At 42.3% G+C, this 23,529-nt stretch overlaps 4 protein-coding genes across 5 annotated transcripts; 1 reads left to right on the forward strand and 3 right to left on the reverse strand.

The window, feature by feature from the left end:
• Positions 1-100: 100 nt before the first annotated feature.
• atg4b (autophagy related 4B, cysteine peptidase) lies at positions 101-7,764 on the forward strand. Of its 2 annotated transcripts, none has more exons than XR_015035695.1 (13): positions 101-162; positions 2,430-2,531; positions 2,621-2,692; positions 2,788-2,886; positions 3,057-3,158; positions 3,261-3,333; positions 3,967-4,046; positions 4,653-4,840; positions 6,206-6,284; positions 6,423-6,568; positions 6,725-6,767; positions 6,892-6,985; positions 7,081-7,764. XR_015035695.1 is itself a non-coding variant. In XM_085773564.1 (13 exons), exons 1-13 carry the CDS (start codon positions 153-155, stop codon positions 7,152-7,154), a joined length of 1,176 nt encoding a protein of 391 aa, XP_085629690.1. In that variant the 5' UTR covers positions 101-152; the 3' UTR covers positions 7,155-7,764. The 2 variants fall into 2 exon arrangements, 1 of the variants encoding a protein (XP_085629690.1); XM_085773564.1 differs by having other exon boundaries at positions 6,711-6,767.
• A 47-nt stretch (positions 7,765-7,811) lies between these two features.
• dtymk (deoxythymidylate kinase (thymidylate kinase)) lies at positions 7,812-9,915 on the reverse strand. Its single transcript, XM_085773565.1, has 5 exons — positions 9,672-9,915; positions 9,432-9,540; positions 8,422-8,512; positions 8,119-8,316; positions 7,812-8,034 (listed from the first exon to the last, which is right to left on the reverse strand). Exons 1-5 carry the CDS (start codon positions 9,799-9,801, stop codon positions 7,924-7,926), a joined length of 639 nt encoding a protein of 212 aa, XP_085629691.1. The 5' UTR covers positions 9,802-9,915; the 3' UTR covers positions 7,812-7,923.
• Positions 9,916-12,037: 2,122 nt separating this feature from the next.
• Positions 12,038-15,343, reverse strand: agxta (alanine--glyoxylate and serine--pyruvate aminotransferase a). The gene is made up of 11 exons (XM_085773566.1): positions 14,968-15,343; positions 14,287-14,479; positions 14,133-14,197; positions 13,947-14,047; positions 13,794-13,864; positions 13,585-13,669; positions 13,401-13,499; positions 13,210-13,279; positions 12,598-12,693; positions 12,330-12,458; positions 12,038-12,244 (listed from the first exon to the last, which is right to left on the reverse strand). Exons 1-11 carry the CDS (start codon positions 15,124-15,126, stop codon positions 12,137-12,139), a joined length of 1,176 nt encoding a protein of 391 aa, XP_085629692.1. The 5' UTR covers positions 15,127-15,343; the 3' UTR covers positions 12,038-12,136.
• A 656-nt stretch (positions 15,344-15,999) lies between these two features.
• Positions 16,000-21,858, reverse strand: LOC146988354 (allantoinase, mitochondrial). The gene is made up of 11 exons (XM_085773567.1): positions 21,622-21,858; positions 21,299-21,450; positions 20,691-20,805; positions 20,468-20,614; positions 20,332-20,377; positions 19,407-19,500; positions 19,103-19,289; positions 18,843-18,981; positions 16,702-16,874; positions 16,588-16,620; positions 16,000-16,501 (listed from the first exon to the last, which is right to left on the reverse strand). Exons 1-11 carry the CDS (start codon positions 21,766-21,768, stop codon positions 16,352-16,354), a joined length of 1,383 nt encoding a protein of 460 aa, XP_085629693.1. The 5' UTR covers positions 21,769-21,858; the 3' UTR covers positions 16,000-16,351.
• Positions 21,859-23,529: the final 1,671 nt, after the last annotated feature.

Here is a 23,529-nt window from a genome sequence, read left to right on the forward strand (position 1 = left end):
CTAGGGCTGAATAGCCCCTCCTCCCGCTCCTTATTGGGTGTGTAGACAGATGTCCCGCCTCTTTTGGAATTCCTCAGCAGAATCCTCTTCCCATTGGTCCAGCGGGTTGGAGAGCAGAGAACAACAAACAAGATAGGGTGAAGACCGTCGGGATGGATGCAGGTAAACGAGATTTTAGAGCGAAAATAAGTGTTTTTCTCTCCCCTAGCAAGATAGCCTAGCTACAACACAACCAGAGCATTGCTGCGTCATGCCTGGTAGCATGTCTCCCGCTCTGTCGTGACAGGATTGCCATGTTTCAGCTGCCACTCCAACACAGACCCGTGTTGCTTTGTAGCCTCGGTGACGTTAGCCTGCTAAAGTGATGACTAAAGCTAACTACTAGCTAACGTTAGCCTGCTGTTATTGCCAAGTGTGGTGGTTTCCCCGCTTTGACAGTCCGCTGTATAGCCGCATAACTTCCTGTGCACTACTCACATTTAATTTGCGTTAATGACAACATGTTGGTGTTGAAATTTAACCCGCCTCCCGTCCTTAGTTTGACTGTTTGTGCTAACGTTATGTTACGCCCAAAACGAACATCCCAGTCGATGCACTGTCACCATCGTATCAGTCATGCTACGCTACTGGTTGCGCTGGGAATGTAGTTAGTCAGGAGAAAACTGTGTGGTATGACGCTAGACTCGTGCTGACACACAGAAGAAGCGAGCAGACTTTTGACTGTGTTTGCCTTTGTTTCGGCTGGAAACTCACCCTCTCGTTGTTTAACGCTAGCTGCTACAAACCTGCAAATCACAGCTTCCTGTGTCAGAGCCAAGTCACTGACACGTAGGAGGCTGCTTCAACTCTCCACGTCTGTTTGTTGTGTAGATGACATAACGGTGGTCTTACATGTTTTGACATGTTCCACAGCAGCCTTTCTTATTTATTTATGCAAACTTAATAACCAGCATCAAAACTAGTTCGGCAAAAGTTGGAAAGGCCAATTCCAACTTCCCTGGTTTTATCCCAGTGGCAGTCAGACTTTTTAACAGCTCCAGACAGTCAGTAATGTGGTGTTGTGACGCCGTTGTTCCTGTTCCTGTCGTCATTATCAGCTGGAGCACTTGTACCCCTTACACTTTCAAACAACTTTTATCATTTTTGTCTACCATCGAGCCCTTTTAGCCTGTTATTTTTTTATCCAGCAAGCGGGGAGCACAGTATTTTTAAGTATTATTATGTATTCTATATTACGTACGGTTTTATATAGTTAATGATATATATTTATTTATTATTAATAATGTCATGTTTCTCTTTATATTATGTTGCTGTGACAAATGCATTTCCCCTCAGGGATGATTAAGGTTTAGGCCTAACCTAACCAAAAACACACAGGTACAGGAAAGTAACGACCATCTGTAGCAATGCAGACAAGGAGCTACAGCCTCTTATTCACCAAAACAAGCTGGCCACCGACCTGAGGAATAACACTGGTCGTTTCTTTTTATGCAGTGTAGTGTCAACAAAAGTACTTTGTGGTCTCCATGGTAGGTCAGTATGTTTGTTTAGTGTGACCATGTGATGTGGAGTTGGTTTACTGCAACCAACTGATGTGAAATTGAGGCGACACTTTTAATATTTGTAGTATCTCTTTTCTGTGTTGCACAGTCGTCTCACAGAGATCAATGTTATCTCTCCAGTTTGGAGAGCTCCCAATGATGAAAATGAGGTTGTTCCACCGTGTCTGATAAGCTGTCCCTGCCTGTTGGAAAGAGGTGTCAAACCTGTTTTGTTTTTTGAAGTTTCAATCTGTGAATATCCCTTTATCGTTATCAAAAATGCACCAGTTGGCCAAAATGTTTTTTTTTCTGTCCTGAGAAGAACTGTGCCATTTCATGGTGTCCATTACTGTTGTGCCAAGTTTCAGTCAGAGAACACAGTCGTTTCTTGGATTGCCTTTTGGTGTTACAATCTCTTAAAACCACCTACCTGCGTACATATTTATATCAACAGCCTATTGCATTATTGAGACTTTTTTCAAACACTGTTTGATTTGATGTCTTTATTATACATTATTTATATGTGTCCTCTGTTAAGGGGAAAATAACCCTAATGATCTCATAGTGATGTCATCTGGTTTAGCTTGGAGACCACAAGGAAGCAGCAATTATATAGCCTAATGGTTGTTAAGTTTAAAAAGATGCCATAACACTGCCCGTTCGTTTGTAAGTCACTCAAAATATGACCCAGGGTAATCTAAAGAAGCAGGGGGTTTAAAATGCTACATACTTTGCAGACAGGTGTACACTAACACTCTATTTTACCTTGAATTCCTATCATATTAATGGAAACTCCACAAGTTGCTGCTCATCAACAACACAACCATGAGCAATTCCTCCCCCACAACTGTCAAAATGCTGACCATTGACACATGTTGTCTTTTGCAGCAACCTTGACATACGACACACTTCGCTTTGGAGAGTTTGAAGATTTTCCTGAGACCTCGGAGCCTGTGTGGATCTTAGGGAAAGAATACAATGCACTCACAGGTAGGACTGGGCAGTATAGTTATATTAGCAAGTGTACACTTTCCTTCTTGGGTGTATTTTAAGATGGCCCTTTCTGCTTCTCCATACAGAGAAAGATGATATTTTATCAGATGTCACTTCACGACTGTGGTTCACATACAGGAAAAACTTCCCACCCATTGGTAAGTGAAGACAACAAATCTGTGTCTTGTTGACGAGTCATCTGGGTTTTCACTTGACTGAAGGGATCCTGTGGTCATGCTTGAATGTGTTCCAGGTGGGACAGGACCAACATCAGATACAGGATGGGGATGTATGTTACGGTGCGGACAGATGATCCTAGGGGAGGCCTTGGTGTGTAGACATTTAGGCAGAGGTGAGACAACCTATCAAAGTGCAATGCAATATATCTGTGTTTTATTGATAGATAGAGATAAAAACCAGATTCTATGGCCGTGTGACACAAACAGCTCTTCTCCAGTAAGTAGACTATAGCAAAACAGAGCGTGTTTTACACGGGCTCAATAACTGGTCTTTTGTTCACAGACTGGAGATGGGCCAGAGACCAGAAACAAAGAGAAGAGTACATCAGTATTCTCAACGCCTTCATTGACAAAAAAGACAGCTATTATTCCATCCATCAAATTGGTGAGTAGCCACTGTCAGACCCTTCCAATTATATCAAGAGCTCACTCAGGCAGCCCTCGAACACTTTGCATACTGTTGTTCTTATGTTTTTAAATGCTGCAGCCCAAATGGGAGTTGGCGAGGGAAAGCCTATAGGCCAGTGGTATGGACCAAACACAGTTGCCCAGGTTCTTAAGTAAGTACATTTAAGTATGTTTATGCATGTGAAAAATACCCAAGTCTTGAAATGGTTTGTTTTAGCTTTGTCCAGCACCCAAAGATATTCAGGTTACAGTCATATAAAACACACAAGAAGCTGGAACTATGAATTATTGGCATTTCTGCACCATAACTCAAAGATTAACAGTGCCCTGAAACTATATGTATTCAGTGTATCCCATGAAAATGAAATGCATTTCCCTCTTCTCAAAATATTTGTGCTCAAGCACAAAACAAACAACCAGGATGCACTTATAAAAACATTACTCTGTGACACTACCCAATAGCGGTAGTTTCACAGAGTGACACTACAGTGGTAGCACTGTTTATATCAATTGCTTTTATATTCATATATTCATTGAATCTAAGAAAATACATCTTTGTATTGACGCTGGACAATGTCAGTGTATAACTCTTCTTCTGTAGATGAGATGATCAGTCAGTCTGGTTCAGACACAGACAGTTGTTTGTATTGCATCCTATTTTACTGACTCACTCACCATGTATCAACTCCACACTGTCAAACAATTAATCCAAAGATGTAAAATATTTACTCAAATTGGATCCAAAGGCCAAATGTGTGACTGTTTGTATGTGCTGTCCTCCTCAGGAAGCTGGCAGTGTTTGATACGTGGAGCAGATCAGTGGTACACGTGGCGATGGACAACACTGTGGTCATCGAGGAGATCAGTGAGTGCAGCTGTGTTTGCAGCTCTGTGTTGGAGAGTTTTTCCTGTTGTCATTCATTAGCATAAGCAGTTCAGATGTCACTGGTTAAACTGTGGACTGTGCAGAGAGTGAAAAATGAAATACTTGAGTGTTCAGTGTCAGTACTTCATTCCGAAGCACGTCTTGAGTGTACTGCATAACCTCATGCTAATCTGGCTCAGTGTAGTTTTCTTATCATAGATGACTAAGGGAAACCCAGTCATGTTTTTCTTGTTTTGCTGAAAATACTAATTACATCCACTGAGGAACTCATGTTCTCACCCCTCTGTTTATTGGTTTGTCTGTAGGATCACACAAAAAAGTACTGAACCTTTTTGAGATGGTGCATGGGGCAGGGAAACAATTACAAATATTAAATTAAAACTAAATTTGGTGCTACAGTAATCAGGAGAAAGTGGCAGATCCAGGAATCAGTGTCCTGAACTCTGTAAGATTCTGGACTCATCGATTTCTCAAGGATTTCTCTGGATCCAGATATTGATCTGGATCTAGAGCAGTGGTGTATACTCTACTGTGTGACATTCTATTCCCTCAGTGATTTTTTGTGTTTTACTTGTTTGTCTGCAGAGCGTCTCTGTATGCCCTGGCTGGACGTTGCAGGAGAAGCAGAGGGGGTGGGGGAGCTCAACGGCTGCCTGGAGGGGGCATGTGCCCTGGCTGAGGAGGAGACGGCTCTGTGGAAACCTCTGGTACTGCTCATCCCCCTCAGGCTGGGCCTGAGTGATATAAATGAGGCCTACATTGAAACCCTCAAGGTGAGACGCATGTGTGTGTGTGTATATTCATACTGTACATTCAAGTGATTATTACTCAGTCTCCTGAAGGGCACTATGGGATATTAGGGACTTTAAATGACAAAAGTGATTTTACTCTACTTGTTTTCAAAGTTAAATTAGTGATGTGTAGTACAGGCTTCAAATTAGTCTGTGTGCATTACCTTACTACAGCAACATACTTAGGACAAAAAGTCTGTGCTCTCAAACACTTTGGCAGATCTCTATCATGATGTGATTGTGGTTTATACACAGACATGGCACATACTACAGCAAGTGGTCATCAGTTGCACTGACTGCTCACAGCTCCTGGTTTGTGTTTGGCTCCAAATATAGTCTTGTCTGGGAACACGGTCTTGATGTTGTCTTGTCTGCCTCTTAGTTGATGACAACTGAATGATAAGCATCAATACAGACACTGGTTAAATTGGCCTTTCATAAAAAGTGCTGCCCACAGCTCAAGACACTGCAGTGTTGTCCACAGTGGACACTGGAGTGTCTACATGCCTTAAAGCAGCTATAATCAATATTGTATACATGTATAACATAGCCACTTGTACACACTCGGGTTTGTTTGAGGTGGCTAGAAACACACACTCAGGTTTGAACCATTTTATTGTGTATATTTTTGATAAAATGACTGTAACAGTGCAGACCAATACAGCAAGACATGTTTGAGCCACTTGTACAGGTGCTTATTGAGAGTTTCCCTCAGGTTGCTGGTGCTGTAGTGAAAGGTGAGGCTAACTGTAGCTTCTGTAGCCTGCACACCTTGCTGTCAAGGTTGCACAATATTACAAAGCTGCTTTTTGATGTTGCTCAGGATCTAAAGCACTCTCTCTGTGGCCCAGTTGGGTTGTGGACTACAGTATCTGCCATCATTACCACACAGATGCTGACCTACATTTCATCTAAAGTCAGTGCAGGTCCACACGGTGAGGCAGGCAGGCAGACAGCCACAGTGGCACTTGCAAACCATTTAATCACGTAATCAAATTTTGAATATTTTTTACAGTCCTTCTAAAAACGTGACTCCAGCTGATGTCGTGCCATGTTTAGCTGGAAGTGTTTTTCTAACAAGCTCACCGTATCGCCTTCATAAAGTGATTATGTCAGTGTCGTGTTTACAGGTTGTTCTTATTGACCTTAAAGAAAAAAAATCTCTTGTGGGTTGAAAAATTACCATTCAACTTAGTCCAGAAGAAGGAAAAAATTGTTGGGATGAATGTAAAGTGTGGTTTGTTATAAATTGGGGGGGAAAATGTAAAACAACTGGTGCTTAAATGAACACTGAGGCAAATTCAGCTACAGCTGGGGTGAGATAAACCCTCTTGTCTCTTTTTACAGCAATGCTTCATGCTGCCTCAGTCCCTGGGTGTTATTGGGGGAAAACCCAACAGTGCCCATTACTTCATTGGTTATGTCGGTATGTCTGGTCTCTGTGTTTGTGAAATAAACACCCAACCTACTCACCCACCCAAGCAAACTCATGCTCACCATATTAATTTTATTTTGACACGTCCAATCTGCTTCTGATCACGCCATTGTTTGTTTTCTTCTTCAGGAGAGGAACTCATCTACTTAGACCCACACACCACACAGCCTGCAGTCGAGCCGTGCGAAGACGGCCAGGTCCCCGATGAGACGTACCATTGTCAGCACCCACCCTGTCGTATGCACATCTGTGAACTGGACCCATCCATCGCAGCGGTAGGAATGGCAGGGGGGGATTTTTACAGCACAGAGCTTTTGTATCCCAGACTAAAGCCCATTGTTAATCGTGATTGTGAGCAGGCAGAAAACTTTATGGTCAGATGTTCCATAGCCAATTGTTTTTTCTGGTTTCTGCCAGGGTTTCTTCTGCAGAACAGAGGACGAGTTTGATGACTGGTGTATGCGCATAAGAAGGGTATGTCTGTGTCTGTGTGTGAACACTGCTCTTCTGTTGTTCCCTCTGACTCGTCCAAATGAAGCATAATTTTCCTGTTGGGCGGAATCTGTAAATGAAATGATGAAATGTTCTCCTCGTCTAGCTGTCCTGCAAAAGAGGAGGCCTGCCCATGTTTGAACTGGTAGACAGTCAGCCCTCTCACTTGGTCAGCGTGGATGCCCTGAACCTTACACCTGGTAAACACGCTGCACATCTGTGTTTCATGTCAAAAATATTGGTTAATGAAAGCTAATTATTTTTCCTTTTTGTGCCAATGCCCTTTTCTTCGCAGATTTCTCGGACTCAGACCGGTTGGAACGGTTCTTTGATTCAGAGGACGAAGAGTTTGAGATCCTCTCCCTGTGAGGAACATATGAACAATGATTTACTGTTCTCGACAGTAGGCGAGGGATTGTGTCTCTTCTCTATCAGAAGGGAAGCCTGAGTGGAGGAACATTATTTGGAGACCTCTTGAGCCAGTCCAGCTCCGATGGTGTAGTCAGTGTGTCACACAGTGTTCTTCAACCTCTGATTGCTCTGTATCCAACATTGAGACTGCCTGGTGGAAGCCGTAGCAGGAGCTCAGGATAAATTCTGTATGCACATCTTCACACACATGTTTCCATTTGAGTCTTAACACTTTAAATGTTTATTCTGAAGTGATATGGTGCCTTTCCCTGACTCCATAAGTAAAATTGCCATAACAGTTTTCTGTTGTATAGAACACAATGGTTCATAATGCCCATGGCTTGCGCAGTTTGTCACTAATAACTGAAGTCTGTAACAGCCTGTAATGAAACCAAATTTAGTCAAATCTGCAGAAGTTGTATTAATTATCCATGCAAAGTATCCTTGCCAAGACTGATCATGTACACTAGTTCATTTGAAGATTATTTATTTCATCAAAACAATATATAGACTGGTGAAAGAATAGACTTGTAAGTAACTAAAAATAAAATCAAAATCTGATATTTCACAACTGAATCTCTCTTCAATCACAGATTACCAGTTTGGCAAGTGGGCTAAAAAACATCAAGTGTGCAAAAGTATAATTTAGTTATTATAGCAGAAAATAATGTACAAAATAATGTACAAATAACTAAATCTTGCATCATACACATGTAACTTGGTTGAGTCACTTCCACAGCTCTCCAAGTGGCTTGCACTGAGCTGTGTTGATGGTATTAAAGGTGTGGTCGGTGATGGCCTTGTGCACATCCTCAATACTCTGAGAAGCATCAATTACCTGGAACAGACAATTAAGATCACATCATATTAGGTAAAATGAGTTTAATCTTACTTTACATGTCACCTGGGAATAAACTCTTACCTGCCAGTTCACTGAGTTATCCTTCATCAGTTGGTCAAATTTGTGTTTGACCTCTTTTTGGAAAACGCTGGTCTCGTATCTCTCCCCTCCAAACTGGCCTCTGAGGGCAGCCTGGTCTGGGTTGAGCTGCAGGAACATGACGAGGTCCGGCTTCGGCAGTCCCACGTCAGGCTGCTTGCACCAGTCCAGACTGAACCCCTGGAGAAGACGGAGCAAGTCAAGTTAGCTGTTGCACCTTCAACAACCCACATGATGATACCGTCTGACGAGTGCAGAGTTTGAAGGGGCTACAAAAAGACTCACCGGCTTGGCGCTGGTGAAAGCAGCTCCAGAGAAGGCATATCTGTCTACGATCAGAGTGGTACCTTGCTCCAGCTTCTTCTTTATTGAAGGTCTGTGGATGACAGTCATTTTTTCAGGCTACGTTAGAATATCCAGGTCCCTCCCCCACAGTGTAGAGAACTGTCAGTTGTGTGCCAACATGGCTGGTGATTTCATGATTTTTTTTTTTTGTTGCTATCCAAGCATCTCATAAAAAGGCAAAATGTGTTCTTGAGTATGTTGTCTGTAATGTGTTCCCACTGCCCCAGCCTGTTGGTGGCTCTGACCACTGGAGGACAATATACTAATATTTTTTTCTATAATTTTTCTCCATTTAACTCCACCTTCAACACAGACTCTACTACTACTTTATTGTCCACTGAACTGAAATAAAACGGAAAATGAACACGCAAAATGCAAAATATTCACTGAGCTACTAATAACAAATGGACTCTATGCACAGCTTTACTACTTCCTAAATGCTGCTCCTTTGTTTCCTGTCTTACATTATTGGACAAACTGATTAATCCAGGTGTGTCTGAGTAGTCACTGGGCCTGTTTCACCTGTGTCACTGTGGGTAGAGCAAGGCGGAACCGGGAAGACAGCACAGCAGTGTATGTTTTCCGGGCATGTCCAAACTATTCCTCCTTGTGGCTGCAGGCTTTTGTTCCAACAAATCAAGAGCACACAGTTTGACCAATCAAGTCTGGTGAGCTGCTGCTTGGTTGGAAAGAAAACCAGCAGCCACACCGGCCCTTTGTGGAATAGGTTGGACATGCCTGAAACCAAAAGTTAACTGTGGTGCATACACGACATTTTACTATTTGGGTCAAGTGACCTCATTTGACATTTCAGACACCTGTGACAGCAGGAGGAGCACAGGTGGAAAACAGCCGTCATTAATGTAATTTAACACACCTGTGCTATTCCCGCTGTGACATTTTAAAACTAGAGTGTCATGTATTTCTCCACAGTAAAGACGGGGTCTTACACCAGCTCCCAGCGGTTGGCAGAGAACAGCAGGTGCACGGTGTGGTCCTCCAGGTCGCTCTTCCTCTCCAGGTAGGCGCTGATCAGCTGTCCGATCGTCGTGGTCCTGTCTGCACCGACATACAAACACACCAGGTAATGAGAGGTCTCGCCTACACTACATAGCCTACCTGCTCAGGGACTGGCAGTAACACTCAGAGCATGATAACGGCACAAAGAGCCGGACAGTCTCCCTACTTACCCGGGAACCTCATCATCTCTGCGGGCCGGCCGCTCTGCTGTAGCGCCTTGAGCAGTTTGCCACACTGCGTCGTCTTCCCGGCTTTGTCCACCCCCTCCAGCACGATGAGCGCTCCTCTTTTACTCGCCATGTCGCAGACCGTGCCCCGGAGCCGCCGTGAGGTTTGTACAGACACCAAGAGGAGCAGACAGACCAAACTTGTTCTCCTTCCTCTTCCTTCTTTTTTACGGCGGTTAGCATCCAACTTTTGGTGCATTAGCCTACCGCAGACCAAACCTGCTCACTATTTGGCGCCTTAACGAAAACAAGGAAGTGAAGTCATGACGCGCTTCCTGTGTTTCTTTTTTTTATTTTATTGAAACTTTATTTAAATGGAAAATACATCAGATTAATAGATTCACGATGGTGAACTCTAATTTACCTTGTTAAAGTATGCATTTAATAGGACCACGGTCGACGACCAAGGTACGTTTTATCAGTTTTCAAAATGTTTTGTTTTCAAATGTGCCACAGGGTTTCAAATGTAAAAACTCACTTGTATAGCCACAGGGTTGCCAACTTTTGGTCCTGGGCTGGAGTGAGATTCTGTTGGCGGGGGGGGGGGGGGTTGTCTATAATAATAATAATAATAGTTATGTTTATTGTAGTTTTTCTGTCTCTCTCTCTCTCTCTCTCTCTCTCTCTCACTCACACACACACACACACACACACACACACACACACACACTATACCTGCAAACTGAGTAGGCTAGAGGTGTAATAGGTGACAAAATACGTATATCCCTCTAGGGGGGTCTGGGGGCACCCCCCCAGGAAAAATTGTGATTTTAACATGTATTTGAAGCATTCTGGTGTACTCTGAGAAGAAAATAAAGGGAAAACACAACATTTGCTTCAGATAAGAGGGAAAAAAGCAGATCTGTGGTTCCTATCATTGTATGGCTGGAGTGTATGAAACTGGTCTAGTGGGGAGCTCTGGCTTTTGGCCTGGACCAGCCTATTGAGCCTATTAATATATGAAAGGACAGAACAGACGTCCTGTGATTTTCAGTCTTCTACTACAGCCTGATGATACAAGTCAGGTCCTGAAATGTGTGTTTCTCTTCTGTAATAAACATTATCTACATTCCCATTCGGAGTTTGCAGGTATGGCCCACGTGCATGCATGCGCAGTTGCGCACACACGTACACACAGACGTACACACACACACACACACACACACCTGTTGCTGCGCTGTCTCTCTCTCCTCTGCTCTCTGGACTGAGCTGCCTGGCTGTACTTTTGTGCTACCCAGTCTGCATCTTGATTTTATAGTTTTCAACGGACTGGCCCAACCAGCCCGACCGCAGGCGTCAGTTCCAGCCGCGTTCAGTCTGAAAACATAACTCGGTCAGGTCAGGTTGTGTCTCGGGCTTCGCTCTCTCCCTCTTTTTTTTGGCCATCGGATTCGGACCAAGTCGGGTCCAGGCTTCAACACCGTGCCGCTGTTGGTGGAGGGGTGGGGGGTCGCGGATCGACAACTCCCCGTCCTACTGTGCTGTGATCACAGGCTTGAGCAGCCGTCCAATCGACACGCGGATAAGCATCGCGCACACCAATCAGAGAGCCTATTGATGAGTGCCAAAGCTTGCTTTAATTTTTTTTTTTGCCAAATCGCTTGATTTTGGCGTGAGAATTGTTTGAGTGGCGTGAGAGCGTGAGACAGGACCTAAAAGCGTGTGACACACGCCAGATGCGTGAGAGTTGGCAACCCTGATAGCCAGTAGCCTATTTTTTGAATATTGTCAAATTTCCTATTTAGGCCTAGCTAAGAAAAATAAAAAAAACAATCTGAAATTCAAGTCTATATTATTTACATTAGCCAATCTAAATCATAACATATAAATCCAAATCCTAAATCCAAATCTAACCTGACTGCAGTAGTGTAGGCTACACACACTTTTGACTGTAAAGTGGTGCTGACCAGAGTGCTCATGTGGGAGACAACATTTGACAATTGGACTCAAAATTTCTTTAGATTTTGAATTATTTCGTAGGTTATTTATGGGATGTATAGTTATAGGATGAAATTAAGTAAGAGCCAGATTATTCTTCCCTAGTTAAATTATTAGTTAAATTATGTTTTGGATATTATAAAATATGTTTGTGGTTATTTAGAAAACCCACTGATGGAAAGATACAGGTAGAAAGGAAAGGGGACTGAATATTATTTGACATAATAATTTGGAGTGGAATACCATTATGTCAAATAAATTGTTATTGTGTGTTTATACCAAAAATAAAGGGTAAAGGCTTAGATCATAGGCTGGTGGTACTACAGCACTATTAGTCTTTCCATTAATGAAAGAATGAGCTGCACAAGACAGAGAATTATCACTTTTTTTATTTTTTATTTCACACAGTCTCTTGTTTATGATGCTAGTGCTGGTCCAGGCTTATTGCTGCATCATCCAACAGCAACATCTCACACTTTGCTCTTGTGGCAGTGTTTCAGAGCGTCTTTCAGGGCTGCCAGCACCATGTCAACATTGGCCTTGCTGCTGTTACATCCCATCAACCCCACACGCAACACCTGAAGAGACAAAAAACATCACAGGACTTAAGGAACATCTAGTGATAAAGAGGAGCGTACATACTGTAGGCGCACAATCTCTTACCAAACCGACAGATGGTCCGAGCCCTCCAGATATTTCCAGGTTGTGTGTTTTCATGATGTAGCTTGTGATCTCTTTCCAGTCATATCCATGAGGAGCAACAATAGTGGTCACTGTGGGCAGTCTTGCTTTCTGTAACAACCATTTACATCAGACTTGTGCATTACCGTTTCACCCTAAACAGCTGCATGAATGACTGTGTAAATTCCACCAAGTGTTGTAATAGAAAAATCACATCACACATCACATGGCATTAAAACTTGTAACTGACCTTTTCCTTGACAAATAGTTTGAGACCCATGCTTTCTAGACCAGCGTGGAAATATTCTGCCACTTTCCCATGTCTTTCCCACGACTTCTCCAGACCCTTCAGAGAAAAACATAAAAACAACAATCGTTAAAACAAACAAAATATTGAGCAACTGACCATTTATACATAACCTATATACTTCCATTTTGTATATGAAATTCTTGTAACACTGAATCTACAGCTCTGTGAGCCACGCTTTGGCTCCAAGCTTGGATACTAATACTAAGTTAACATGCTCAGAGTGACATGTAATCATTCTGATGTGTAACAGGTGAAATGTTTACAATGTTGTCCATCTTAAATTATCATAGTAACATTTTTGCTTTATCATGCTACAACTAAGGCTGATGGGAATATCATTGGAATCCAGTCTCAACATGTTCATCTTGTAAAGTTTAATTTGCCTGTATATTACCATTATCAATAGTTTGTTAATATTGATAAGGATAGAGAGGTGGACTGGTATATATATTTTTTGTCTCTGCTGTAACTGATCAGTGGCTACCTATACAGAACTGTTGCAGCTCCAGACGAAACGTAAAAATCAAAATATTAGATTGTAACATGTCCCACCTCTTCAACAAGGACCGCCAGGCTCTCCCTCAGAGAGTAGAAGGCAGTGACTGGACCTGTGTGGTGATACCTGCGAGAGGAAACCAACGGGACAGAGCAATGTACAGGAATTATGCAACGTGCGGCTAAAAATGAAACCAGTGTTGGAAATGTGATCAGTTCCCTTTCTGCAGGAGACAAAAACGTCTTACACTCTTGACGGCTTGCCATCACATCCCCAGTAGTTTGCGAGCCAGCTCAAATCCAAAAAGAATGACACAGGCTTTGTCCTCCGGTTGAATATCTTCTGGCTGTGGACAAATTCAGTTTAAAGCCACTGTAAAACCAAATCTTAATCCATTACTTGCAGGCATGTGAGGTGTATACAGCTCTCACCAGGCTCTCTCACTGAAGGAGATGGGTGCTGTACCCGGCGGTGCATTCAGAACCTTTTGAGAGCCCGTGTAAAGGATGTCTATCCCTGTCAATACAGACATTCACAAGAATCTTTTTCTTGGTGTAATCCAAACAGATAATGTTGCACAATATGGACACATTCAATGTTTTCATCAGCTGCATTTGGCAGGATTGAATGAAGACTAAACCTTGCTCGTCCATGTATAGAGGAGCTCCTCCCATCGAAGCCACAGAGTCTACGAGAAACAGGCAGTCATACCTGCAGGCACAAATCATAACACATCTGCTTATCTTTTGTTCCAGATGTGATGAGGACAGAGCTGTTGGACGTTGCGTCTTACTTGTGACACAGCTGTCCGATGCCATCTAAAGGATGCAAGACGCCTGTGGAGGATTCTCCGTGTGCGAGGAAGAACAGGACCGGCCTGTGCTTTGATAAGGCCTGCAGTGAGGTGACAGTGGAAGCACTCAGACTGCAGCTTTGACAGCAATTGGTAATTAAAAAAGACACAGTTAAGACACAGTACCTGCTCAATCTCTGCATTGGTTAAGTAGCCTCCAGGAGGTGCCACTATGGTGCTGACTCTGGCCCCTGTTGGATTGACACACATGGTACTCAGTCATGACTTCCTCAGGATTGTTATTCCATCGTTTGATAGGTGACACATTATTTTAGAGAACCTATCCTCTCTGCCATATCTGCCGCTCTCTCTCCCCATATGCCGTTGACAGCAGTCAGCACACTCTCCCCAGGCTCCACCGTGTTGAAGATGGCACACTCCATGGCAGTGTGGCCGGTGCCGCTCACAGCCAAAGTCATACTGTTGTGAGTCTGAAACATGTACTGGATCCCACTCTTGATGTCGTTCATTATCTGTAATGTAAAGGGAAAATGTTCTGGTGAGAGACGGATGTTGAGAAATCTGTACTGTGCGATTTGCCATTTGCCTCTACAAAGCAACAGACTGAGTGTGGACACCTGTAGCCCTTTAGATCTGTACAATCAAGCTAGAAATAACTCTGATTACTGGTTTAGTCATTTTTAAGAAGATATCATTGAAAATACATAAGTGTTTATCTAAGGAACAGAATAATACATTCAATGCACTCTCACAAGCGAGTGCATACAGGATCACACAAGCGTGTTTGCTAAATAAATACCATTGAGTACAAAGTACAAAATATGAGGCAAATACAGTCTTTAGGTATCAAAAAGGCATAATTATGTGGAATCAGCCGGTGTTGTATTATTATACCATTATATGCATTATGCACCAGAAAGGCAGTTAAAATCTGTCCTCAACACACAGATTATCACAGTCTCTTCTTGGAAATTCTGCATCGTATTAAATACAGTGTCACCTCAAATATCTCTGGGTGCATGTGTCCAATGACAGGACTGGCCCCAGCATCCAAGATGCGAGGAGGAACATTTGAAGGTCCAGGTCCAAACATGTGACGATGAGGAACAGCCAGTGGTTTCTGCAGGCATTTTGGTGGAGGAACGGAGACGGACGACATGTTTCCAACAGTGCGAAAGGTGCAGTAAAATCACAATGGGCCGTGGAGTTGGATGAAGTAAAAGCCCCTCTGAGCACACCCCTCTGTCTGACCAGTGAGGTCCGCAGGTCAGGAGTCTGTCACAACATTTTCTGCTTTTATCTCTTTCTTCCTTGGTCAACACACTGTTTTCTGAGCTCAGGTAGCTTGATGCTTTCCCATTTTTACAGATAAGGAAATGTTAATTATTGACGACAGGCCCTCCATGATTAACTATACACTGCTGTGCATAACTCCCGGCTGGACTTAGGAGTGTATGGCTCTTCAGTCATATGAAATCCATTCATGTTAGTGTATTTTATCCCTAAACCAGTTTTTATTGAATTCTATCTTCTTTACTTTCCAATTCTAAATCTGATTCAATATATTTTTTTATGTCTGCTGTTAAATGTATTGATCCTACTGTATCTGTTTGCTCCTGTTTTATTGCCTTTAAAAGTACTTTGAGTGGTACTTTTGTGTATAAAAGGTTCTATACAAATAAAGTTATTATTATTCACTTGGTACAAGTACAGTAAAGGAGAGCGTATACAATTCAAACCGAGAAAAAGTGAAACAGGATATATAATGTTGCACCAGTACCAAAGGTTTCTATTTTGATTTTTTTTTCAGCCTCACTAACAGAGAATCATCACCTTCAGGATGCGAGGTAAGAGAACCAGCAGGAGAAGCAACAGGGTGAATACAAGGAATCTCTAAGATTAGAAATAATGCTATGTTGAACTATGTGTGATCCACATACACCAAACCCCACGCTGAAGACAGGATTAACACAACAAACCAAAAGGTTTATGTGTGAATGACACAATTTAGTCTTTAAAGAGAGTCTGAAAATCAATCAAATTAATATGTTTTACTCTTTGTCATATAGTTTGATATACTGTATATGCAACATTCTAGGTCTGTAAACACACATTGTTGGACACGCATCTGCTGGTGGCACAATTATAGGATTTACACAGTTTGTTTATGTTGTTCCCATCACATCTGCCACACACACTCAGCTCATAATATCTATAAGCACACTCTCTTGCTAATGTATTAGTAGCTTTGTTTAAATGTTTAAAATGTCTTAACAATTTGCTAAATCAGCAGGTGTTTCCAGTCTTATTACAAAGGTAATCTAAAATGTTTTAGATAACGTAGGGTGTTGGAGATATGATGAATTGATGGACATCTTCTTTCTTCACAGCTGAGCTTGATTTTTCCTCTGAGGGATGAGCAGATGTTTCCCCAGAGGCTCGGGGCTGAAGGAGCCTTCTCTGTAGATCAGCCGTCCCCTCAGGATGGTGGCACACACCACTCCTTGCAGTGCAAAGCCCAGGTAAGGCGTTATCTGCACACACACGATCATACGGTCAAAAACATGAGCTTGATCCATAACACAGTTAACTCATGAGATGTGTCCTGACATATACTGACCTTGTTTTTATGGTGTATGCCTGCTTCTTGAATCTGTGAAGTATAACAGAAGATGAAACACAGCGGACTCAGGGTTTAGCAGTTGTTAATGTGATTGACTAAACTTGTACAAACCTCAAACTCTCGCTCTGGGTCCCATATGACCAAGTCGGCGTCGTAGCCGGGACAGAGGCTACCTTTCTGGGTGTCAAGGCTGCACAGCTGGGCTGTTTTCTGGCTGAGAAGCCTCACTACATCAGGCAGCTGGAAGCCTCTCTTACTGGCTGAACTCCAGAACAGAGGCAAGCCTGATGAGACACATGGAGGCTGAGTTGACACCAGTGAAACATGGAAAATGTCCACCCCTGCATTCATTAATCCTGTCTTACGAGTGTAATCATGACAGGGATTTAAGGTTAAATAAAATAAGAAATTCCTTTATTAGTCCCAGTGCAGAAAAATATGTATATGTTGCTTAGTGTCTGGGGCACATGTGTAAATATAAATACAATAGCAGCAGGTGATACTGAACACTGACATAGCAAGATTGTGTTATAGTCGGACTGTGACCACCACAGTAAATGATTGTTCTGTCTTTTAAATTGGCACACAGCTCTTGTTTACCTCCCAGTGCACTTTGCCCAGTGAGGGAGATCGTCACAGCGATTATAGTTGGAGGGGGGGAAGGAGGTAACATCTAATCCACCCCAAAAACTTGCATAAATTAGTCCTGCACTGTTGCACAGGACTGTCTTATCCTGTGAAATTCAGCCAGTGTGTTCTCCAGCTGAGCAGCAGAGAGGATTTGTCACATCAAGACAAATCCTGGATCTGCTCCACAGACGGTGAAATATGTGAGAGCTGTTGTGGCTCTGTGACAGCAGCAGTGGAGAGACTTTGCAGTGATGGTGGTCTTCATCGTTTAGATTCTCTACAAAAACCCTGTGCAATGAGCAGATTCATGTCTAAGCGTCACCTGTTATCATCACTGTTCTCTCCAGGAGAGTGAATCAGATGATAAAGTGAATCAGGCACTGACACTTCAACAAATGCTAATGAGCCAATGACCTTTGATACAATTTGGAGACAGTGTGAGCTGCAAATAATAAATGCATAAATGGAAAGTTTGATTTTGTCAGGCTAATAAACAGGTACTGGCAGCTGCCAATAGATGTAGTACTATGGACAATCCTAAATTTAGGTGTTGGTGGATAATTATGATTTAATTATGCCAATTGTCAGGCGTCATTAATTTCATTAGCGTCATATATGTCTCTGCTGCATTCACAACTTGTCAGCAGAGTGAGATGGTGTGTGTGTGTTTCATTGAAATAGGCCTATTGCATAATGATTATCTAACTAATAATTAAACCAGTACAGTGTGCAGCTTTTCAATTAGTTGAATCTGCTTGGTGGCAGAATTAAAAGGGTGTAAATCTAATTATAATGGTGGATGAAATAAGAAGGCTCCTGTTTATGATACACCTGCAGAAGTCTAATATTCCCTGTTGGTTTAGCTCTTGCGTGCTCCACACTGAGAAAAGTCTTTGTCTGTTTGCTGCTAAACGCCCCCACTGTGCTCACCAGCTTCTTGTGTGTCTAAGTCCAGTAGTTGATGCTGATGAAGTGTATAGTATAGTGGGTTTGTTGGAGCTGCCTGCTGCAGCAGTAAACCTGATCCTGATGTTCTGGGCCAACAAACCAAAACCAATGAGTTGAAAAAACACTCAAATCTCACTGCAGAGCTGAGACGAGCAGCACCACCACAGGTCACTACAAGCAAACCCTTCATACATACTGTCACTTAAGTCCTACTATTTAAAAATGTTGTATTGCAGCTTTAAATCTGATCACACCAACTTGTCAGAGATTAGCACTAATGCAATTCTCTGCACTGAATGAGAGATTATTGTAATCAGGAAATCTGCTAAGATCCCATTCAAAATTACAATTGTCAAGCTGATGTGAATGTTTGACCATTTGGCTGCTCGTCTTTATGGTCTCTATGTCTATGACATGACATGAATGCAGTCAATGGTCATTATTAGTGTGCTGAGTGAATTTGGAAGTTGGACATCCTGGAAAATTGCTGATGCCCTGTCAATTTATTTGAACAAAAGAACCAGTCAAGATGTAGGCTGATTGATGGGATGTAATATCACTGCTAGGTCATTGGGATATAAAAGTGTAACGTTATGTTGCATTAGAAATCATGTTGGAGGTAACTACTTATTGTTGCACCACTAGAAAAAATTAAACATGTCATCTCTAGTTACCAAATTGTAGAGAGGAAATTCCTCCCCAGGCCTGAGTGAAGTCTCCACTCTCCAGTCTCTTCAGGTCAGGAGTGCAGGGAGAGTGGTCAGACACCACCATGTCGATTTGTCCAGCTTTCAGTGCTGACCATAACTGCTCCTGATGGGGCACAATCAATTGTAAAATACTAAACAATGGATAATCAAGCAAGTACAGCCCAGTATGTTGAGATTCAAACTGAAATCAAATGTTCATCCGCTCTGCTTCTTGCCCCATTTACCTGGTTATTAGAGCCTCTGATGGGGGGGCAGCACTTGAACTGTGTGGCCCCTGCAGGTATGTTCTCAGCACACAGACTGAGGTAGTGGTGGGTCGTCTCCACCGTTAAGGGGGCTCCGGCCTGCCTCGCCTGCTGGATCAGCTTCAGTGGTTTTGCAGAGGACAAGTGAACAATGTGGCAGCGCACCCTGGAGCAGAGAAACGTAGCTGACTGTGACATTAGTGCTGCACGCACACACACAAATCCTATTCACAATTATCCACTATGGTGTTCTGGTTATTTGTGAGCATGCTGAGGGTCTTACTGGTACTGCAGGCAGAGCTCTGTGACAGTGCGAATAGCCTCGATTTCCATGACATCTGGCCTGGACTGCAGAAAGGTGGAATACTGAGATGGGTCTAAGGATTTGAAAAACATCAATATTAACCCCTCACTCAGTTTTTAATAAGTTAAACAAACAAGAGCATGACTCTATACTAGTATAATAGCAGCGCTATGGTGATTATAACTCCTTCTTACATCTTATGTGTTGTTATTTATTGGACATAAAACTTGATTCTCCAAACATACTCTATTTTAGCAGCTATCACTCCTATATATCCCTGCAGATGAGAACTTCACCACCAGTTTGTACAAGCTCATTATAGGGTGAACTGAACCTAAAATATTAGAAACAAAATAAATCAGATCCAAAAAGAGGGGAGTTAAATTGTGTTTTTGTGAGTTGGTAAAAGGAAAGTAATTTTGTACTCTCAGTCATCAGTTGATATTAATGTGACGGGGTCGCATTAAGTCGTCAGTGCTGTCAAGCCCTTACATAAACCGTTGTTTAAAATTAAATTAGTGGCAATGCCTGAGTTTTTTGAGGCCAAGGCAAAAAATGGCAGCAGGCCCCTCCAATCAATGTTCTATCAACACCAATAGAAAATAGTGATGACAAGGCCAGATAGTTACAGCTGGTTTGTTTTACTCTGAGCTTTAAATCTCGTATTTATGTGCAGGCACTGCTTCTTGTCACTGCAAAGGTCCAGGGAATGACATGGGGCCCCTTAAGGGAGGTTTCCTACTGACATGTCATCGCAAATTGTCCAGTGGCTGTGAAGGAGCCCCAAACAGATGCCTGCATTGCTTGATAACAAGCTGCGACTCTGAGAGAAACACACTCTGAAACGTGGCCGTATAAATATCACAGTCAGATCATCTACTGTTCAATGTAAGATGATTCTTACCGCCGGTCTCGTCTGTTGTCTGCTGAACATCCAGCTCTGCATGAAACTGAAGGAGACAAAGTAAAAGATGTGACAGTGTGGATTCAACAGTCACAGAGTGTGGCACATGTAATGGATGCTGCGATTGGTGTGTTACCAGCAGGACACTTCCTGTGCCTTGCAGCTGCTTCATGGCTGCGTGGAGATCACAGTCGGTCACGTGGGGAAATTCATCCACCCCGCTGTGGATGAGGAAACATTTGAAGCCAGCCACTCCTGCGTGGATCATGGGCCGCAGATCCAGCTATGAAAAGACTTAATTCAGTACAGCCTGGCTGAGAATTAGTTCATTTCATCCAAGCTGTTCTCTGTAATCCTACCTGGTTGCCGGGAATTACACCACCCCAGAAAGCTGTGTCCACAAAACACTGCCCTGTTGCCTCTCGCAGCTTCTCATGAAAATTACCCAGTGTGGTGGTTGGAGGGATGCTATTTCTGTGGAGAATAAAAATATTGGCTGGCAACTTAAAATCATCTAATGTTCCGTTGCCGAATGCATTGTTAGTTCATCTGTAAGTCCATGAGCTGAGATCATCGGAGCCTTAAAACGCTTTTGGGGAATTAGAACTTTGGGATTTTCATGGATTTGCTGCTGAAGAAATACAGAAAAACAAAACTCAGACTTTTACAAAGGCAGACACGTCCTGTTTTAACTGATCTTTACAATCTTATTTTATTACTTGTTTATACAATACAACAGTAATAATTTTAACCACTTGCATGTTTTAAAAAATGTTCTAACTGCTAATCCTTGATCATAAATTATGTGAATTTCTAAGGAGAAGGAAACAATCTGTAAAGAAGAATAAGTAAAAAAAAATATTTATAGGAGGAAAAAAAAGGATCAAATCTGCATTAAAATATCACACTCCAAATTTGCAGGAGAAAATGTGACTGCACTGATGTGAGGAGGCCGTTTCCAACTTACAGTGGCATGTCTACAATGGTTGTCACCCCTCCAGCTGCAGCAGCCCTCGTAGCCGTCCAGAAACCCTCCCAGGAGGTTCGTCCTGGTTCATTCACATGAACATGGCAATCTACAATGCCTGGCATCACCACACTGTCCCCCACATCCAACACCTACAATCACAGGTGGGTTGCATATCTCAGAACAAATGGATCAGTCAAATATTTGAGTGCAATCAGATTAAGACTTGTAACTCAATGCATTTGCCCTTTTAACTTCAAAAGACAAACATGTCTTTCATTGTCTCTCACTGTACTGCAGAAAGATCAGCCTAATCTTCTTACCTCACAGCCAACATCTCCAGAGGACTTGCTGTCTGAGAGTATCTTATGGATTTTCCCATCCTTTATGATGACAACAGCAGGACGGACTTCACTGCCAATCAGTACCCTCTTACTCCTCACAGCACTGACCGCTGCACCAGCTTCCATGTCAGTTTTTATTGAGTGTTTGTGAAGACAATCCACACACACTGGCTCAGCGCTGCAGATGCTTCCTTGGCCAGGTCAGTGTCCCTGCGCTGAGGCACCGCCCCTTGTAAATGGTCCAAAGTGTATTCAGTTGTTGACTTTTCTGGTCGCCTGTTGTTTGAAACCTACTGTAGATAAGGGATTGAGCCCGGATATGTTGGTTATCCTGGCTGAATTTAGCCTCAAGTCGGTTGTTCGAAAGCAGGTTAAATTTATCCAGTGTGGGCGTCAAGTTATTATGGTGATTTATTCTCTGCAGCTAGCTTGCTCCAGACCAGGCTAACAGCCAGGCTTAGTTGATTCTGTTGTCTTTATCTGTAAAGTCGGCAGTCACTCTGATCAGAAATCAATGTGTTTCATACATTACATTTACAATAATCAAAAAACATGAAACATTAACAATATTTATTAGGCTATTTTTTCATAATCAGGCCTATTCATGTGTTTTTTGATTTCCAGCTTCAATTTTCTCAAGTTTTTAAAAAAAATGTATTCTCATATCCTGCAGCTTTCTCTTCTTACACTGAATCTTTGCATCTGCCAGTGCTGCCTGCTCCTCCTGATGCAGGGCATACAGATGTCTGATGGTTTGTGAATTTTGTAAAAGACATATCAACTAGAAAAAGCATTTCCATAAGGAAAATGCGTGTGAATGCTGAAAGCCATTGCTGAAGCCATGCTAACTTACGAGAAGAAATAACTGGGCTGTTATCACCAGTACATCACACCTGAGATCCCAGAGTTGATGCCTCTGATCACTTTTTGTGTTAATGTTCAAGGTACTGTAGAGATAACACCCCAAAATATTTCTCACATGCCAAGTCATGTCTCCTTTTGTTTCGAATGATCTGTTATGGTATGCACAATTTGTTAACTTATACTCATTCTTTGGCCATGTATTGTCCTTTAATTAAAATGATTAGAGTGCTACTTTAAACACTGCAGTAAATAAACCAAAAATAACAACATGGAAATATTGTCCTGACAAGACCCTCTGGTATCACCCTGAGATTAGTGCCAAAGTTGTCCACATGTCGAACTATCATGGGCTGCATCTGGTTGCATGGGTTAGAGATGCATCACACATCAGCAAACTTAATATGGTGAACATGAATTATCTGGTTTTCATTTAACCACCCACTGTCTGTGCCAAGATGCATCTGTATGTGTGTTTTCACAAAGGTTGAATTATTTACCTGCTTTGTTGTTGCCAAAATGTGCAGCCATCTTAGTTCCTTTGGTGTAACTCAACTACTGCAAAAACCTGCACTGTATTTACATTGTGTGTAAATCACAACATCAGAATAGACTGATAAAGATTCATAAAAATCCTCATTAAAGGATAAATCAGCATTTAATTTTTTATATATATTGTTAGGTGTCTGTATGTACAGTAACAGTAAATATGGATTCTATTCTATTCTATTCATATCTTTTCTAAACCCTATATAAACACAGGTTATTTTCAGCCCAGTGCATGTGACTGTTTTAAGAGTAAAAACAAAACTGATTATGTGATCATATTTGTCATAATCCTCTGATGTAGCCTTTAATATGCAATACTGCAGACAAATAACTTTAAAAGAGGAAATAAAAGAAAACCAAGGCTGCAGCTGCATGAGTCGTGACCATAGGGTCGTGACCCCCTGTCTGTCTGTCTGTCCGTCCGTCTGTCCGTCTGCTCCTGCGGGCCGCTCGGTCTGCGCCTCTAATTGGCTGAGG

The sequence above is a fragment of the Trachurus japonicus genome, chromosome 4 (assembly GCF_045865225.1).
Source record: "Trachurus japonicus isolate A0001 chromosome 4, Traja_1.0".
Taxonomy (NCBI): domain Eukaryota; kingdom Metazoa; phylum Chordata; class Actinopteri; order Carangiformes; family Carangidae; genus Trachurus; species Trachurus japonicus.